Raw genomic sequence first — 20155 nt, 5'->3', positions numbered from 1 at the left:
TCCCAAAAGTTGAGCTTTGGCCTCTTGCTAACCTCAGGAAAATGTTCAAGAGAACTTAAAAGGAATTGTTTTTTATTATATCATAATATGTCCAAGTTGTATAAGAGAATGCTTACTTATCAAGCACCTTGGTTATAATATTATATGTACTACAGAAATATGAGTTGATTATCCTTGAGTAAGTCTCACTTATTAGTGTACTTTCACATGTCATTCCCCACAGATTCTTAAAAAAGCTCTGGCTCCCGAGAGCCACCTCCTACAGGGTATAGAATTTGGCCCAGCAATCTCTGGCTACTTAATAAAAATTTACTAAATGGATTCAGGGTTTGTATTCACCAATACCAAGAACTTTACCTTAAATTCCTGGGAAAGCGTCTCCTTGACCCACTTAAAAGATAATCCTTTGCATATTTTCTTTTTTCTGCGAAGTGTTGTGTGATAGATATGATCTTCCATAAGCCATTTCCTGGAATAACCTTCAACTAAAGCTAAAGGGCATATTCTTGAACCTTAGAAAACATTTTAAGCCACACTAATAATAAAAAACCCCCATTTAAGAAGATTAATAATGTCACTTTAACTTATAATGAAATCTAATTATCATATGGTTATGGGTCTTTTTCATTCAGATGTGACAGTGGTGTATCAAAATGGGTTACCTGTGATATCTGTGAGGCTACCATCCCGGCGTGAACGCTGCCAGTTCACACTCAAACCTATCTCAGACTCTGTTGGTGTGTTTTTACGACAACTACAAGAAGAGGATCGGGGAATTGACAGAGTTGCAATCTATTCACCAGGTATAGTCACCTTCATTATTTTTTTTTTTTAATTTTTATTGGAGCCTAGTTGCTTTACAATGTTGTGTTAGTTTCTGCTGTACGGCAAAGTGAATCAGTTATACATTTACATATATCCACTCTTTTTTAGGTTCTTTTCCCACATAGGCCATTAAATAGACATTTCACCAAGGAAGACATACAGATGGCCAAGAGGCACATGAAAATATGCTCGACATCACTAATCATTAGAGAAATGCAAGTCAAAACTACAATGAGGCATCACCTCACGCCAGTCAGAATGGCCATTATAAAAAAATCAAGAAACAATAAATGCTGGAGAGGGTGTGGAGAAAAGGGAACCCTCCCATGCTGTTGGTGGGAATATAAATTGATACAGCCACTATGGAGAACAGTATGGAGGTTCCTTAAAAAACTAAAAATAGAACTGCCATACCACCCAGCAATCCTACTACTGGGCATACACCTTCATTATTAATTCCCACCCACCCATCATTTCACTCCAAATTGTTTTTACACACACACACACACACATACACCACTGCAAAAGAATCCCATGCTCTTAACTTTAGGACACAATCTTTTGCTTAGCAAATGTCAAGAGAGACAGTGATTTTTCTCCCAATTTTCAGAATATGATTGCTCAGTTTTAGCAAGGGTATATACACAGGGATCTCATTCAAAAGCACCTCACATATAATGCCATGGGCAAAGATGAACCATCAATCACATTTATACTTTTGAGACCTTTTGTCATTACCTTAGGTGTAGAATAAACTTTTCTAGTAGTTGAGCCATCATCTCTGAAGATATGAAATATTACGCCTTCTTTTTAAATCTTCTTAGGTCTTTCACATAAATGTTTACAAAATGAAGACATATGGTTTGAAAACAATATAAAATAAGGCACTAAAAATTCCCATTTGACATGATATCCATTTCATTTATTTACTTTTTAAGCGCCTTACATTTTTCCCACTTTCACTTTGAAAAATTTTAAACCTACAGAAAAACGTAAAAGCCTAGTACAGTAAGTACCTATTTACCCTTGGATTTACTCAGTTGTTGCTAATTTGCCACATTTCTGTAGTTTAAATATTTTAAATATTCTTAATTCTCAACTCATCTTGTAATGTAATTAATAGATCAGCTTGGTGTACTTTGCTAAACCTAGCATCTGCCCCTACTGGATTATTGGCAACTAATCAGTAGCTATACTGCAAAGTACCATATATTAGAAAACATTGGGTGTTTTACTCAACCAACTTCCATCATAGACATCCATGCACCTCTCCCAGTGACCCTAGATTTCCAGCTGACGGCTATACATCTATGAAATTATTTCACTTGTTCATAAAGTTCTTCCAGAAAAACACGTTGTTAAATCTTCACCAAAAAGATTGCCATGAAAACAAAAAGCCTCAGATAGTATAAGCTTTGTTTAGCATAGAATTTAGGGATAAGGCAAAAAGTTAACTGAAATTTAAAAGAGAAGACATAATTTTAAAATCTATTTTGAGGATTGCTTTTTTCCTGACCATTCTTGAATAATTATGGACATATGACCTTAAAATTTTCACATTTAAATTTTCACAGATGGCGTTCGAGTTGCTGCCTCAACAGGAATAGACCTCCTCCTCCTTGACGACTTTAAACTGGTCATTAATGACTTAACGTATCATGTACGACCACCAAAGAGAGGTAACAAGTAACCTTGATAAGGTCAGAGAAATGTGAGGACGGCTTTTGGAAGGAACTTTTTTTCCCCTGGGTAAAGTTGAGAAACAGTATTCAAAGAGCAGTCAAAGTTTTACATATAGGTAGCACTTCGCTAGTACACTGACTAAAACATAGACACCAGAATGCTTTATTATCGGCTCTTGTCACTGTTTCGCATAAATGAGTGTTCTACATAACTTAAACTCCTTCCTTCCATACAAGCTAAAAGTCATATTATTTTAATAACGTTACTGGGGGAATCTTTTTTTTTTTTTTGTGGTACGCGGGCCTCTCACTGTTGTGGCCTCTGCCGTTGCGGAGGACAGGCTCCGGACACGCAGGCTCAGCGGCCATGGCTCACGGGACCAACTGCTCCGCGGCATGCGGGATCCTCCCGGACCGGGGCACGAACCCGCATCCGCTGCATCGGCAGGCGGACTCTCAACCACTGTGCCACCAGGGAAGCCCACTGGGGGAATCTTTTTTAAAAATTATGGAATTCCCTGTCCTCTTAAACATTTGTAACAGGAATTAACCCCCTTTTTTGATGGCTCAAGGTTAGCAGTTTGAAAGTCAACTATTGTACAATAATAGTCCTTGGGAACTTCGGACGAGAATATGCTTTTATGCGGAAAAATGGGATATTTGCCTCCAGTGCCAGAAAACTCAGTAATCAAATATTTTCATGAACTACTTTTAAAAACCAAAGTTAATGCAAAAAATCTATGATAAACAAAATATCAAAAATTTAAATAAAGACAAAGTTAGTTTTACTGATTTTTCTTTTCACCCCACACTCCAATATGGCTTTGCACAGTACTGATGCTATTAAATAGCCCTCTAAAATAACATTTTGAAGTGTGTCTCTTTTGGTCATCTTTCTCTCTTTGCCCTTGATGTTCATTGTCACTCACTGCTGTCGTTAATTCCCCTTCCACCACCACCACCCCCTCCATCAGCTTCCTAGGACATTTGTTATTTTCCATTCTGCTTTTGAGAATTGTGTCTAATGTAGAAAAAGTTCTAAGTAAAAGCCTAAGTATTGAATGCCTCCAAAATCTGGTCCACATCTACCTTTAAAGTTTTTCTCTTTTCCTCTTAAAAGATTCCTACTTTTCCTCCACCCTCTAGTTCCTTTGCTCTTTCCTTTACCATCTCAGTGTTTTCTCACCTTTCCTCTAAGATGCCTTTTTCTTTTATTCCTAACCTCCTATTTCCTCAGGTCAAAATCATCAATGTCGGCTCTTCCATGATCCCATTCTTTCTTTTTCTTACTCCCAGCCAACCAGAAGTGATTATTCTCTTCTCTGAATTCTTCATTCCTTTTCTTTTCAAATGATCAGAGGGAAGGCACTGTGATTTTTGTATACCCCATTGACTTAGGTAGTCATCCTATATTGAGCGAGTTAAATGAGTTAAAGAATCCTTTAAATAGTAAGACATTACTGAATCAGATTTTATTAAGTTGGAATAATTGAACATGTAGACCAAGGATTGTTAGCTATATATTAACTATACTAATATGTTTTTCTTCTTTATTCCCTGATTCTTGGACTAGATGTTCTCTTTAAAATAACAGAAGTACAGGCCTTATTTTACTCAGTTTTTTTTTTGTTCTTTAAATTTATTTTTTTCTGGCTTTATTGACATATAATTGACATATAACACTGTGTAGTTTAAAGTATACAGTGTGATGATTTGATACACTTATATGTTGAGAAATGATTACCACAACAGGATTAGTTAATACCTCCATCATCTCACATAATTACCATTTCTTTTTGATGAGAACACTTGAGATCTACATTCTTACCCACTTTCAAGTATACATTACAGTTTTGTTAACTATAGTCACCATGCTGTACATTAGATTCCCAGAACTTATTCATCTTATAATTGGAAAATTGGTACCCTTTGACCAACATAGAACTACTGTATGATCCAGCAATTCCACTTTGGTGTATATATCCAAAGGAAATGAAATCAGAATCTCAAAGAGATATCTATACTCCCATGTTCATTGCAGCATTATTCACAATAGCCAAGCTATGGAAACAACCTAAGTGTCCATCTACAGATGAATGGATAAAGAAGATGTAGTGTGTGTGTGTGTGTGTGTGTGTGTGTGTGTGTGTGTGTGTATGTGTATCTAAAATATTATTCAGCCATGAGAGAGAAGGAAACCCTGCCATTTGCAACAACATGGATAGACCTTATGTGTGTATGTGAATTTCCTAGGGAGTTCATTCTATTTTGATTTTCTACTGCATTAGTAAAATATTAAAAGTTGACTAATATATTCTTATATAAAGTATAACAGTCAGGAAAGTAAAGATTTATGTTGTCAAAAACTAGAGGTATTTTAATCAATGAATAATTCTAACCATCTTGTCTAATGCTGTGTTTTTAAAAGAGAAATGAAAGTTTTAATTTTTTAAATAAGGCTATTCTCAAGTTGAATAGGGAAAGTAAAGGTAGAAACTGAAAAGGGGAGAAATTATATTTGATTCTCTGGTAATCAGTTTGGCAGCCTTACAACTCTTTGTTTTATCTGTATCTCAGAACTGTGGGATATCTGTCCACCTTCCCTAGAAGTCAATTAGAATGTGAAGTTTGCAAGCGTCAGAAGTCTATAATTCATGGGATAATTGTAATTTGAAGTATGAAATTTGGTAAGCTCAATAGTAGCATTAGTATAACACTTTAAAAGACCATTTTAATATTTAAATTTAGACATCAAATCTCTCAGCTCTGTTATTATTAGTCAATGAGCAATTATGTCATTATATACTTTTTTCACAGAAGCTTAAATAATACTGTTTTAAGTTCATAAACACTTTTCCCTCCATTTTTAAAACATAGTAAAAAAAATCTTTTTTTCTTTTGAAATAAACGTAAGATAGTTTTTCATTTTGTTTCCATCATATTATCTTCCTCCAAGTCACCACTGTTTGTCAGCTGTGGTGAGTAAGAGGACAGTTGAATTTCTGTATTTGAGAGGGATGCCGATCATACAGATGAGTAAACTCTTCCCCACATTGTAACTGTTTTTAGTGAAAAAGCTGAATGGAGAAAAGAAGTTGAAGGCACTAGGTTTTGGGTATTAGATAATGAGAAGAACACTAGGATTTTATATATACATGAAGCAGATGGAACAAATATACTTTATCTAATAAAAGTTAAAATAGTTAATGAAGGAAAACTTTTCCAGAATAGTTTTAAGTTTTGACACAGTTTTTTTCTACTCATTCCTTACGCCCCTTTAATTTTCTCTTTTCTCTCCTATTTTTCTTTTCCTTGTGCATGGATAGCACTTTAGAACTAAAAATGCTCTATGAATGTTGTGCACCAGTAAACCTTAACTTCACATACTTCACCAGGCACTGAGGATAGAGGGCTTATTCATATAGGATCTAATATAGCCATGTTTGATGTTTATGTGGGATTGGCAGTCATAGGTATTACGAATACCTAAGTACTGACAACCCTTGTACCTAATGCCAAAATTGGAGGGAAGAGGCAGGAAAAAACTGAAATGGAACAAGGGGGCAGGTCATAGCAGCAAGGCTAGTTGCAAGTTCCATTGCATTCTTTTGGTTACCAAAGCTGTATATGGCTGGGTTCCCCTGTGACCACTGGTCGTTGAAAGTTTTTGTGCTAAGGAAACTCATCTTGATTGGCAACACTAAGCCCTTTCCCCCATTTATCCATCCAGAGGATATTGGAGACCTTGCTTCTCTCCTAATAATGTAAGTAATTGAGAGAAAATGTTGAACAGGCAAACCAAATACCAACTATAATGAATACCTTATCAGAGACTCAGATAGCCAGAATCCTTCCCAAACCATTATAGTAGCTGAAAAGACTTTTTAATCCCCATTATTTGTGCACATCTTCCTGTCTTTGTGTACCTTAATTATCCTGGCACTGATGGCATGTGAAGAAACGTTAATAAACATCTTAATTGCATTTTTAGGGAAGCATACACGGATCATCCAGAAGTGTTTTTGTTAAGCCATTAGCAGATTTACCTTCTCTCTTCCTATAATTTCATCTCCAAATAGGTGGGCAGATTTTTAAGGGTCAAGGGTTTGAGGTTGTTGTTTTCCTCTACCATGACAATACCTTGGAAGCATATTCTTCCTGTCAAGAAAATCTAACAAAATAAAGCTAAGTCTCTTGAGTTTACCAGGGCTTTACTGATCAGAAAGATAACAACTCTCTGTTCAGCCAGGTCTAGAAGTGGACATCTGTGAGATTGATCTCCTATGAATTATCATTTTATAGTCTTTTCATTGCTGTTTGAATGTATGTTGTAGCACATTAAATTTTATTTGTTTTGAATGATAATGCATTCACAATGTTCAACTTCCAAAGTCAAAGAACATATGGGAAAAGATTTTCTCATCCCTGTTTCACAGCCACCCTTTTCTCCTCTTACCAGCAAGCATTGTTCTTAGTTTCTTGTTTCCTATCAGAGAGTCAGTGCATTCATAAGCAAATGTGAATGCATAATCTTTTTTCCCTTTTTATGCAAATAATAGCATATCATACATATACTGTTCATGTCGGTCAGGGTTCAGTTGGGGAAGCAGAAGCATGTGAATAAAGTGGAATAAAAGATTATAGGAATGAGACTTTGTACAGTTGTAGATGAAGGTAAAGAAGTAAGAGTCTGTAAAGGGGAGCCTGGAAGATCAGAGAAAAGTTACTAAGTTTGAAGTGATGGCACATGTGGACAAATCAGAGCTTGCCAGGGAACCTGGAAATTCAAGTGCGTCCAACTACTAGGATAAGAAAAATTAACAAAGGAGGGCTGGTAGAGAGATCCCTAGGACAGTGTTATCAAATAGAACTTTCTGTGACAATGAAAATGTTCCATTTCTGCACTGTCCAATATGGTAGCCATCAGTCACATGTGCCTATTGAGCACTTGAAATGTGGCTAGTATGGCTGAGAAACTGAATTTTAAATTCTATTTCATTTTAATTAATTTAAATAGCCACACACAGCAAACAGTTCCTGTTTTGGACAGCACAGCTTTAGAAAGCTGCATCTGGCTGTGGGTGTGGATTTGCTGTTAATCATCAGAGGTGGCAGTTGAGAAAAAAGAGCTGGATGCAGAGCCAGGGAGAGCAGGCACACACTGGCATCTCCAGGCACCTCTGCATCTGTCTCTCACTACTAACGACAACCTTCAGAGCATGATGGCTTCTGCTTCACTTCTGCCTTCTAAAACCTCACTTGAATCTCTGTTTTGGCTAACTCTAATTCAGAACCATACAGGGAATTTGGGATATATGGGGAAACATAATTCCAGTTTAACTAGATGTCAAGGTATAAAACCACCAAACTGCTTTTCTTACCTAACAGTGTATTCTGAAGATCTTAAAATACCAGAACATAAAGAATTCCTTATTCTTTTTCACAGCTGCTATGTGTTACATTGTATGAATGTATATTATCATTCACTTAGCTGCTTATTTTATAATTTATCATAGTGAAAAAAATCAAAAGAGAAATAGTTTTACAAACTTGGAGTGAGAAATATGTTTCTACCTATAACATAAAACACAGAAGAAGCCATGAGAGAAGAGACTGATATAAAAAATAAATTTTCTACACAGGAGAACCTGTAATATGAATATTAATTTTAAAAGAATAAGTCTTCGATGAATGACATTCTAATAGAAGCTCTTTTATAAAACAAATACCAAGCCTGAGTTCAGATTTTATAGATTTTCAGGTTATGATTGTCTATACATATTTGATCATTAACGTGTATGTGCTTCATTAGGAAAAGGAAGAGGAGAGGGTCTGTTTAGTTTGTTTGCTTGCTTCCTTCTTTCCTCCCTTCCCCCCTCCTTTTCTCCCTCCTTGGATTTCTAAGCAAATACAGTGTAATTATGGTATTGAAAGTGGAAATGGAAAAAGAAAGGACATGGAATAGAAAAGTCATTGGACTACCAGTCAGAAGATCTTTTCCCACTCCCTGCTAGCCATGCAGCTTTGTGAATATCATTATTAGACCTCATTAAGGAGAGAAACCACCTCATATTTGATTTTTTCCCCTCTCTAGTGAATAGATCAGTACCTAATACAAAAATGTTTGTTCATCTTATCTCTCTAGGACTCAAAATTCCTCATTTATAAATTGTGGATTATATGCTGCCATGAGGATAAATATGGGATAATATATGCGAGAGAATTTTGTTTACCATAGATAATTTATACCTACCTAAAAAATTATCTTTTTGAAAGAGGATTGAGGACTTCCCTGGTGGCGCAGTGGTCAAGAATCTGCCTGCCAATGCAGGGGACACGGGTTTGAGCCCTGGTCCGGGAAGATCCCACATGCTGCAGAGCAACTAAGCCTGTGCACCACAACTACTGAGCCTGCGCTCTAGAGCCCGTGAGCCACAACTACTGAAGCCTGCGCGCCTAGAGCCTGTGCTCCACAACAAGAGAAGCCACTGCAGTGAGAAGCCCATGCACCACAACAAAGAGTAGCTCCCGCTCACTGCAACCAGAGAAAGCCCACGTGCAGCAACAAAGACCCAACGCAGCAAAAAATAAAATAAATAATAAAAAAAGAAAGAAAGAGGACTGAGCTTGCAGGAGAAATATTAATATTGATAAAGTAAAAGCCTCATAACTCAGTTCCAGGCCTGGGGGGTCAGGAGGCATGGACTCTACCACTTCACTATGACATTCTAGAGTGCAGTTTTCTCTTTTTGTAACTTTGGAAAGTGTAGAACCGTATGTGAATGTGAGCTGCAACTTTAGTGCAAAGCAGACTCTGTTGACATAGACGACTTCTAGAACTCAAAGTGTTCTTGCTTTTATCTGTTCCCATTAATGCAGCACACATTTATTGAAGCATGCAAGATACAATGCTAGGTGGTATATCCCATTTTACTATATCAGCTCTTCTCTAATCCAATTTGCTACCCTTATTTGGATTTTTTTATTGATTGAATTTCTGTGATAACTGTACTAAAGGACATCCTTGAAGAATATTTGAAATACACACATGACTAATTCTGACTGTGGCTTATTTTGACTTAGAAAAAGGCTGACCTTCTGCTGTAGCTAACAAAATGTCACATTTAAGGCTAATAAGATTCTAAAACAAAAGCTTTACTTCTGTTGCTTTTTAAAAAGTTATTTGACAGCTGAGATCAGCTGACTTTTTATTAAATTTTCAAAACATAATTTTTAGATTTCTAGAAGCACATGCTACTCACAGAAGAGGATATTGAATCAAAGAATTATTTAATCTTTTACCTTTTTAGTTATTCTCATAACTTCATGCCGTTTCAAGCTTGATATTGAGACCCATACAGCTATTCTATGTCTTTGCCCAACGGGAATAAATAAAAATTGATATGCTAGGGGGAAGGTATATAGGGGCTAAGATTATTAGGATAATGGTATTTTTATTTATACCCTTGTATTTGCAAATTTGAAATACTGTATATTTTTTCCTTAAGTGTTAGTTACTAAAGGGAAAAAATGACCACTTAAAATGGCAAGACCACAGATAAATTTTAGATCTGAATTTTAATAAGCATGATAATCAGATTAATTCTAAGCCTCTCTACTAGTTTTTGACATATTACTTTAAATTTTTTGTCTTTATCTAATGAAGATTATTATTACTCGTAGCCTCATTTGTAGCACTTATACTTCCAAGAATATAATGGTGGATGTTGGCTTCAAAATTTTCAAGTTGCCCAAATATGAACTTACTTTGTAGGATTTATAGACTCTTCCTTTTTAAAAAGGAACTATCCCTTTCCTTCAGTGAAGGTGGGACCCCTATAGTGGATGAATCTGCCTTGTTCTTATCACTAATAGCCCTAAGAATAGCAACTCTTCATTTAAGGCATATTTTTTTTTTAAATGTAATGTTTTTCTTTCAGACCTCTTAAGCTATGAAAACGCAGCAACACTGAACGATGTAAAGACACTGGTCCAGCAGTTATACACTACTTTGTGCATCGAGCAGCACCAGTTAAACAAGGAAAGGGAGCTTATCGAAAGATTAGAAGATCTCAAAGAACAACTGGCGCCCCTGGAAAAGGTGCAGATTCAAATTTCACACTTTTCTCTTCACCAGTATTTTTTCCAGAGCATATATGTTTGCTTTTTTCCCCTCCGAGTTTTGTGTGATTGCATTGTGTCAATCAAACTAGTCCACTAGTTTTGGGAACTGAATCATAAAAAGCTTCTGATTAAAGCTAAGAAAGGACTTAAAAAGGAATAGTTTGGAGCCTTGATAATGGACATAGAGCTTTGAGATCTAAATATACTGCCCTTAACCAGACTTACTACTTTTACAACAAAGATTGGAATAATTGCTGATCAAGAAGGGTTCTAAGTGAGGTGGATAATCATTTTAGCCAACTTAAGAATTAATATTATATGGAATATTATGCAACTGTTAAAAACAATCATGTAGATCTAATATTCTATAGAAAACACTTCATGATATTTTATGAAAAGTAAATTACAAAATGTGTATATTAGTGCATACTATGATCCAGTTTTTAAGTGTATTATGCATATAGCCATACACACAACACACACACACACACACACACACACATACACATATATACAAAGAAAAAAATCGGAACATATTCCCAAATGCTAATAGAATAGTAGGATTATGAATGATTTTTCTTCTTTATACTTTCCTAGTAAGTGTTTTACAATGAACGTGTGTCATCCTTTTTTTTTTTTAATAAAAATACAAGTATTTCCATTTTAAGAAACCAGACTATATTAGAGATTAAGGAAGGGAACAAATACTCTTAATACTGTGCTTTTTCTGATTTCTTTAAAAGTAAGGAACACGTATCTCAAGGTTGTTTTCATTAAATTTAAGACCATTAGAAATGTTGGCTAAATTAAATTTGAGGAAATGTTGTGAAGGGGGATGAAATTTAAATCTGGTATTTTCAAAATGTAAAGCATTTTTTAATGTAACAATTATAGCAAAATAATTATCATCCCTTATTGAATATTTACTATGTGCTAGGAATTATCCTAAGTATTTTACTTGTATTCTCTTATTTAATCCTCAGAACAACTCATTAATGAAGTTATGGTAATGTGCAGATCAGGGCCTAAACTCAGCCATTCTGAATCCAGAGTCCATGCTCTGACCCACTGTGCTGTTTTGCCCCTAGTAGACCTTTTGAGTAAAAAACTAATGATAGATTAAATCTTGTACGCTACAGTGAGAGAACATTGGCATGTTTTTATTTCTCTCTTTCAAAGAAAGCAATCTTGTGGTTGGATAAAGACCCGCTGAAACTAACTTATTCACTCCCATAATTTCACCATATTTTCAGCTACTTCTAGGATGAAACATAAAATACAAGTGTATCAAAAATGTTATGCCTATAAAATAGTACTCAGTAAAAACTACAGATATTATTTAGGAAGACAAACTATATTTCCTAGAATTGAGACTAACTTATATCTTGATTACAAGCCCTGTTTCTTTAGTGAACATTGAACAGTTTAAATAAGAGTTTAAAATTGGTTCTATGTCAAAATGCTTTACAGTTGACCAGTCACGTGTGCCCTGTAGGTACGAATTGAGATTAGCAGAAAAGCTGAGAAGAGGACCACTTTGGTGCTATGGGGTGGACTTGCCTACATGGCCACGCAGTTTGGCATTTTGGCCCGGCTTACCTGGTGGGAATATTCCTGGGACATCATGGAGCCAGTTACCTACTTCATCACTTATGGAAGTGCCATGGCAATGTATGCATATTTTGTAATGACACGCCAGGTAAGAATTCCTCTTCAAGTAACTTTCCATGAGATAGTACAATGTTGGTTGTCAAAGTAGTTCTCTTTTCTCTCATCTTCTTTCTAAGGCCAGTTCCCTTGAAGTAATCATTTATCCTTTATACACACTCACTCATACAAACACACATATGTGCACATGCATGTGCATGCCAGTTATGTATCAGGCACTGGTCTGGGTGCTAGAGATAGATAGATATGACATGGCTTTGGCCCCCATGGAGCAAACAGACTATTAAGAGAGCCATATAAGCCATTAAATTCATAAAACTATTATAGTAAGATATAGAATAAGAAGGCAAAGGAGAAGAGTGGTCAGCTGTAGGATAACTTGCTCAGTTGGCTTGTCTTTTTATGTACTGTGTAATTAATTTAGCAGTCAGATGGTGTAGTCCCAAGCTTTTGGTTTTTTTTATTGTTGTTGTTTTATTTTTTAATTTTATTTATTTATTTATCTGTTTGTGCCCAGTCTTAGTTGCGGAATGCATGTGGGATCTAGTTCCCTGACCAGGGATCGAACCCGGACCCCCTGCATTGGGAACGCGTAGCCTTATCCACTGCACCACCAGGGAAGTCCCAAGCTTTTGGGTTTTATTGAATGTTTGGAATGGAGAATTGGTGATAACTAATCAAATAGTTAAACTAAACTCTGGGCTACTTCTAAATATATTAGGAGTATAGGTGTGTGTTGTTGTTTTTACTTCGTGGAAGAGAGGTGAAAATTAGATATCTAATCACTATTCTATTCTTTATCATCCAAGGCTCATATTTTAAATATCAGTGTCTAGAACTAATTTTTATTGTTAGTGCTGTATTTTTAGTAGCTTGGAAATCCATAATGGTCACTTTAGGAAGTATGAAGGATTTATTATCACTTATTTATTACTGCCATGTGTGATACAACCACAGATCCAGGCTCCCTTGAATAAAAAGTATTTGAGGGCTTCCCTGGTGGCACAGTGGTTGAGAGTCCGCCTGCCGATGCAGGGGACACAGGTTCGTGCCCTGGTCCGGGAAGATCCCACATGCTGCGGAGCGGCTGGGCCTGTGAGCCATGGCCGCTGACCCTGCGCGTCCGGAGCCTGTGCTCCACAACGGGAGAGGCCACAACAGTAAGAGGATCGCGTACCGCAAAAAAAAAAAAAAAAAAGTATCTGAAATAGCTGAGAGATATGAGAAACCTTTTCTATTTTCTTAGGTATCAGAAGAAAGCTGAGAGTTGCTTCTCTTATATTTTTATATGGCCGCTATTGAACATAGGCATTTTGTTTCTGTTGTCATTAGACCAATGGTCATAGGCCTATTTTTGTGCAGGAAAATGAAAGCCCAAGGGTGTTATTTAACCTTTCCGGGCCTCCCAAATATGTCTAGTGGAGAAGAGACAGTAAACTGTTCGTGTCCTGCTATTGTTTGCCCAGTGTCTCTAGCACCTAATCCCTTGTCTGGCTCATGTTCGTCACTCTACCTGAACAGAGCTGACAGCCAAATCAATCTTACCTAACCACACCTCTGGACATGGCTTGCATATGTGTATATGTCTGTCTGTGTTTCTTTCCCTCTTCCTCTGCCCTGTCACTGTCCCTCATGTACCCCTTTAATGGATTCTTTTATAGACTGAAATCCAGACTCCTTAGCCCAATATTCATAACTGGTTGCTGTCCTTTCCAAATGTCTCTCAGCTCCTCTGTGTATTTACTAGGTATTTTAAACACATCAAATTACAGTTGACCCTTGAACAATGGGGGTTAGGGGCGTCAACCCTCTGTGAAGTAAAAAAATCCATGAATAACTTAAAGTCAGCCCTCCATATCATGGTTCCTCTGTATCCATAGTTTTTCCAAATCCATGATTGCACATCTGGGGATTCACCCAACTGCAGATCGTGTAGTGCTGTAGTATTTACTATGGAAAAAAATCCGCATATAAGTGGACCTCTGCAGTTCAAACCCATGTTGTTCAAGGGGCAACTGTGTAGTCTGTATTTCCCCCAAAATGCCCTGAGTTTTTCACCACTTCCTTCCTTACTTCATATCATTCTATTAACTGGGAAGGTTTTCCCTGTAGATCGCTACCTGTCATATTTCAAGGTTTACTTAAATGCTTATTTTTCATGAACCTTTGACTACTTCCCTGCAGCCAACTTTGATCTATCCCTCTTCTGAATACCTATAGCACATTGTGCCTCTCATTTCACTTATCCTATGCCATCTTGTATTACAATTATTCATGTTCAATGTCTTTTCCCCTCTACTAGACTATGATATCTTTTGAGGCAAGGCGTTCGGGTGATTTTTTCAATTTTTATTTCCTTACCATGCCTAATACAGTGCCTATCTGTCCTACTGTTTAAATGCTGTCCTACTTCTGTGATTCCTCAACGTTTTTGCTGCCCCCAAGTGACAAGTTGTAAAATAGCAGTAGTAAACAATTTAGTCTTTTGTGAATAGGAAAACACTGACCAAATAAAATGTAAATAGTTTCTCATGTTAAATATTCTTCCCCATATCAGTATCCATAATTAACACCCATGAAACAAAATGCCTGTTCAACAGCATTTAAACTGTTCAATGAGCATTTATTAGCAACCTAAATATATTCCAAAAGTATATTAAGTTCCAAAGAATTTTCAAAAGATAAGTTCCTTGACATCATAAAATCAAGTGAAATATTGAATTTTACTGACTAATATTTCAGTGAGACCTGAGTACCATTTTCTATCATGTGAAAAAGGAGCCTGACAATAAGAATTGCCATTCAGCAAAGTTACTTCAGCAGGCATGTGAACCACCATTCAGCCCCCTAGCCCAGGAGTTTTCTACAAAGGGGAGGTCACCCTCAAGGGTGTGATTGGTTCTGGGGGAGTAAAACATCTTAGATATTACAACAGATAAACAGATACACAGTATATTTGTGGTGTTGAAACTTCTTTGAGGGACTTCCCTGGTGGTCCAGTGGGTAAGACTACACGCTCCCAATGCAGGGGGCCCGTGTTCGATCCCTGGTGGGGGAACTAGATCCTACATGCATGCTGCAATTAAAAAGCCCGCATGCCACAACAAAGATCCCACGTGCTGCAGCTAAGACCTGGCACAACCTAAATAAATAAATAAATATTTAAATATTGTTTTAAAAAATTTCTTTGGGGAGGAGGGGCAATTAAGGAAAATATATCTAAAAAGGCAACTTAAGGGAACAATGATGAATAAAGGTTAAGAAACACTGACCTAGCCTTTAATACCCTTTGTCATCTCAATTCCAACATCCAGCATTTATATTCTACTCCAGCAAACTACTTCAGTGGCCATTCAGGACCTACTTAGAATAAAAATTAGCATGCCTAATAATTTAGTATGCCTAAACCTTTAGGCTCCTGACGTCTCTCAACTTTTTTCCTTCCTTCCTCGTGTGTTGCTTCCTTTTCTGTCGAAATTAGACCATATTGTCATTCTGTTCAATCTCTGCTCCATTGTCTTTCCACCATATATACTCTATAAACTCCTAATCTTGGATAAATTTAGCCATTTATCCTATATCCAGGCTACTGAACATTGCTAGAGAAAAATCATGTAATAGTGTGGATTGGACCACTGCTTGTGTTTCTAATTAGATTTTCTTCCCCCATAACCCTCTCATTAGTTATTCTAAGACTTCACATCAGGCTCCTCATCCCACATTTAACTTTGCCTCCTACCTCTCCTGGAAAATTGAGCTTAACAGATACAAGCTTGCAAATTCCTAAACCCTGTGAGTTTAATAGTATCCATACCTACTTTCACACTATTTCCTTAAATTCAAGTAAGAGGTGGCATTTTCCTGCTCAGGGCTAGCTCTTCCACCTGTTCTTAATCCCATTACCCCCTTCCAGAATCTTATGCCAGTATATTTTTTGTGTTCCCTATGTTATCAAACTCTCCCTCTCTGACTCTCTTTCCTTCATAACCAAGCTCTATGTGTATCTCTTCTCACTTATTATCAAATTACCAAATTTCTAGAAGAGAGTCTAGCATGTAGTCGCTTAGTAAATGCTTGTTGCCCAAAAGAGGAAGCATAGAATATATCTGAATAAATTGAATTAGTGTGTACATTTACATCCTCAGCAAAGATAGGTAAGTGGCCTAGTAATAGCAACTTAGATGAAACCTAGAGGGCTTTCCCTCAAGTTTTTAATCCAACAGTTATCCCTTAGGTCAGTATTACTTGATTCAGACCACGATTCTATCCATTTTTAAAAAGCTTCCACAGTCCCTTCAACCACTATTTGTTCATTATCTGTCATCATCAATAATTAAATATTTACTTCTGTTTCTAGTTATGGCATCCTAGGTAATCAGAACAATGCTCCCACTAGGAAATGTTAAAATAGTTAGACAAAACATAAAATACATCTGCCTGTAGACTCTAGAGAGCTAACAAGATAGCAAAAATTACCAGGCAAGAACCAGAAGAAGAGAAGTCCCAGGAAGGTGAAGCTGGTGTTTAGATGTGCTTTTTCCTCTGGGGATTTGTATTGATTAAAGAGGGTAAGGCTGAGAGGCCAAGAAGCTGAGCTATACTTGATAACCTAGAAAGACCAAAGCCATAGAGATTCGTGTCCAGGGATTGCTAAAGTAGGTTGAAACATTTTTGCTTTGGTTTGGAATTTTAAAGGCCACTACTGTAGAACAGAAGAACCTGTTGTAGCCTCTCTCAGAGACTGTAGCTCATCTTTCGATCATCCCAATCTTGTAAATTGGATTGAGGTAGTCCTAGAATGCTGGTGATCCCAGAGTGCTGATATCGCTGGTTCCAGGCCAAAGAAAACATTAATCATCCCTGGGAGGAGATAACATTATCCTAAACCTTACATTATTTCTACAAATAATTTTGCAAATACAAAGTTAGTCATACAATAAAAAATAAGCAGATACACAGGAAAACACCTACAGAAACAGTAGACATTTGAAACAGACACAGATAGGAGATCTAGTTACTGGATTTATCAGACATAGCCTTTAAAATAATTATACTTGCTAGATTCACGGAGATAAAAGGTAAGGTTGAGAGTATTGGCAGATAACTTGATTTTTTAAAAAACAAATGAAAATTTTAGAAATAAAATTTAATAGATGGATTTAACTGCAGATTAGACAGAAGAGAGATAGAGTGACCTGGAAATAAATCAGAAGAAACCATTCAAAATAAAGTATGGAAAGACAAAAAGAAGTAAAATATAGGAGAGGGTGAGAGATACAGAGGATAGAGTGAAAAGGCCTAATATATTTTTAATTTTATTAGCATCTCAGAAGGAGAGGAGGGAGAGAATGGGAAGAAACAATATTTGCAGAGATGGTGGCTGAGAATTTTCCAAAATGATGAAAGACATTAATTTATAGATTTAAGAATTCCATCAAATACAACCAATATAAAGGAAAAGAAATCCACATCTAGACACATCAATAGTAAAACTGCAAAAGACAAAGACAAAGAAGAAATCTTAAAAGTAGCCAAAGAAGAACAAGAAAGGCTTGCCTTCAAAGGAGTCACTGTTAGATAGCTGACTTCTCAACAGCAGAAATGAAAGCCAGAAGGTAATGGAATGGTACCTTCGATGTGTTGAAAGAAAATAACTGTCAACTTAGAACTCTATACTCAGCAAAAATATCCTTCCAAAATAAAGGTGAAATAAAGATGCTTCCAGACAAACGAATAGAGAACTTGTCACCAGTAGATCTGTACAAAAGGAAATACTAGAGAGTGTTCTTTGTGCAGAAAGAAGATTATCACAAGTGGAAAGTAAAAAAAAAGCAGGAAGGAATGAAGAGCAATGAAAATGGTAAATCTGTGAGTGAATCTAAATGAATATTAAATGTATAAAATAATTATAATAAACTCTTACGGAATTTAAAATACAGAAAAAACTAAAACATATGACAATAGCATATACGTCTGGAGCAGGTAAGTGAACTTGAAATGTTCTAATGTTCCTTCATTGTCTGGGAGGAGGGTAAAAGTACCACTTCCATTCAACTTTGAATGAGAAGTCCTAGCCAGTACAGAAGGCAAGAAAAAGATACAGAGGATGAAAATATTGGAAAGAAAAACAACTGGCATGATTCATAGATTTTGTACATAGAAAAATTTTAAAAGCGTATATAGATAATTAGTTAGAATTCATAAGTGAGTTTTATAAGTTTACTAGATACAAGGTCAATATATATAAATGAATTGCATATCTATATGCCAGCCAAAAATAGTTAGAAAATGAAACTTTTTAAGAGATGCAACTCAAAATGACTTTTAAAAATAAATCATGCAAGAGATAGCTTCAAGAAGGCAGAGGAGTAAGTCATAGAGATCACCTTCTCAGATGATGATACAAACAGCTGGAGAGATATACAATGTTCTTGGATTAGAAGAATCAACATTGTGAAAATGACTGTACCACCCAAAGCAATCTACGGATTCAGTGCAATCCCTATCCAACTACCAATGGCATTTTTCACAGAACTAGAACAAAATTTGTATGGAAACACAAAAGACCCCGAATAGCCAAAGCAATCTTGAGAAAGAAAAACAGAGCTGGAGGAATCAGGCTCCCTGACTTCAGACTACACAAAGCTACAGTAATCAAGACAGTATGGTACTGGCACAAAAACAGAAATATAGATCAGTGGAACAGGATAGAGAGCCCAGAGATAAACCCACACACATATGGTCACCTTATATTTGATAAAGGAGGGGAAAATATACAATGGAGAGAAGATTGCCTCTTCAATAAGTGGTGCTGGGAAAACTGGACAGCTACATGTAAAAGAATGAAATTAGAACACTTCTTAACACCATACACAAAAATAAACTCAAAATGGATTAAAGACCTAAATGTAAGGCCAGACACTATAAAACTCTTAGAGGAAAACATAGGCACAACACTCTATGACATACATCACAGCAAGATCCTTTTTGACCCACCTCCTAGAGAAATGGAAATAAAAACAAAAATAAACAAATGGAACCTAATGAAACTTAAAGGCTTTTGCACAGCAAAGGAAACCATAAACAAGCCCAAAAGACAACCCTCAGAATGGGAGAAAATATTTGCAAACGCAGCAACTGACAAAGGATTAATCTCCAAAATTTACAAGCAGCTCATGCAGCTCAATATCAAAAAAACAAACAACTCAATCCAAAAATGGGCAGTTGACCTAAATAGACATTTCTGCAAAGAAGATATACAGATTGCCAACAAACACATGGATGGATGCTCAACATTGCTAATCCTTAGAGAAATGCAAACCAAAACTACAATGAGGTATCACCTCACACCAGTCAGAATGGCCATCATCAAAAAATCTACAAACAATAAATGCTGGTGGGAATGTAAATTGATACAGCCACTATGGAGAACAGTATGGAGGTTCCTTAAAGAACTAAAAATAGAACTACCATATGACCCAGCAATCCCACTACTGGGCATATACCCTGAGAAAACCACAATTCAAAAAGAGTCATGTACCACAATGTTCATTGCAGCTCTAATTACAATATCCAGGACATGGAAGCACCCTAACTGTCCATCAACAGATGAATGGATAAAGAAGATGTGGCCCATATATACAATGGAATATTAGTCAGCCATAAAAAGAAACGAAATTGAGTTATTTGTAATGAGGTGGATGGACCTAGAGACTGTCGTACAGAGTGAAGTAAGTCAGAAAGAGAAAAATGCCATATGATAACACATATGTATTGAATCTAAAAAAAAATGGTTCTGAAGAACTTAGTGGCAGGACAGGAATAAAGACGCTGACCTAGAGAATGGACTTTAGGAC

General features: G+C 36.4%; 1 protein-coding gene across 4 annotated transcripts in view; it reads left to right on the top strand.

Moving 5' to 3' along the window:
- MCU (mitochondrial calcium uniporter) overlaps positions 1-20155 on the top strand; it is a 208081-nt gene that overhangs the window by 181254 nt on the left and 6672 nt on the right. For all 4 annotated transcript variants that reach the window (XM_030862565.2, XM_060286513.1, XM_060286512.1 and 1 more), the window contains exons 3-6: positions 633-803; positions 2400-2504; positions 10448-10608; positions 12127-12330. In XM_030862565.2, coding sequence (XP_030718425.1) covers positions 633-803; positions 2400-2504; positions 10448-10608; positions 12127-12330 — 641 coding nt within the window. The remainder of the gene's footprint in view (positions 1-632; positions 804-2399; positions 2505-10447; positions 10609-12126; positions 12331-20155) is intronic.

The sequence above is a fragment of the Globicephala melas genome, chromosome 16 (assembly GCF_963455315.2).
Source record: "Globicephala melas chromosome 16, mGloMel1.2, whole genome shotgun sequence".
In the NCBI taxonomy this organism is placed as follows: Eukaryota; Metazoa; Chordata; class Mammalia; order Artiodactyla; family Delphinidae; genus Globicephala; species Globicephala melas.
The sequence above is the reverse complement of the archived record's forward strand: the minus strand, read 5'-3'. Positions and strand labels throughout refer to the sequence as shown.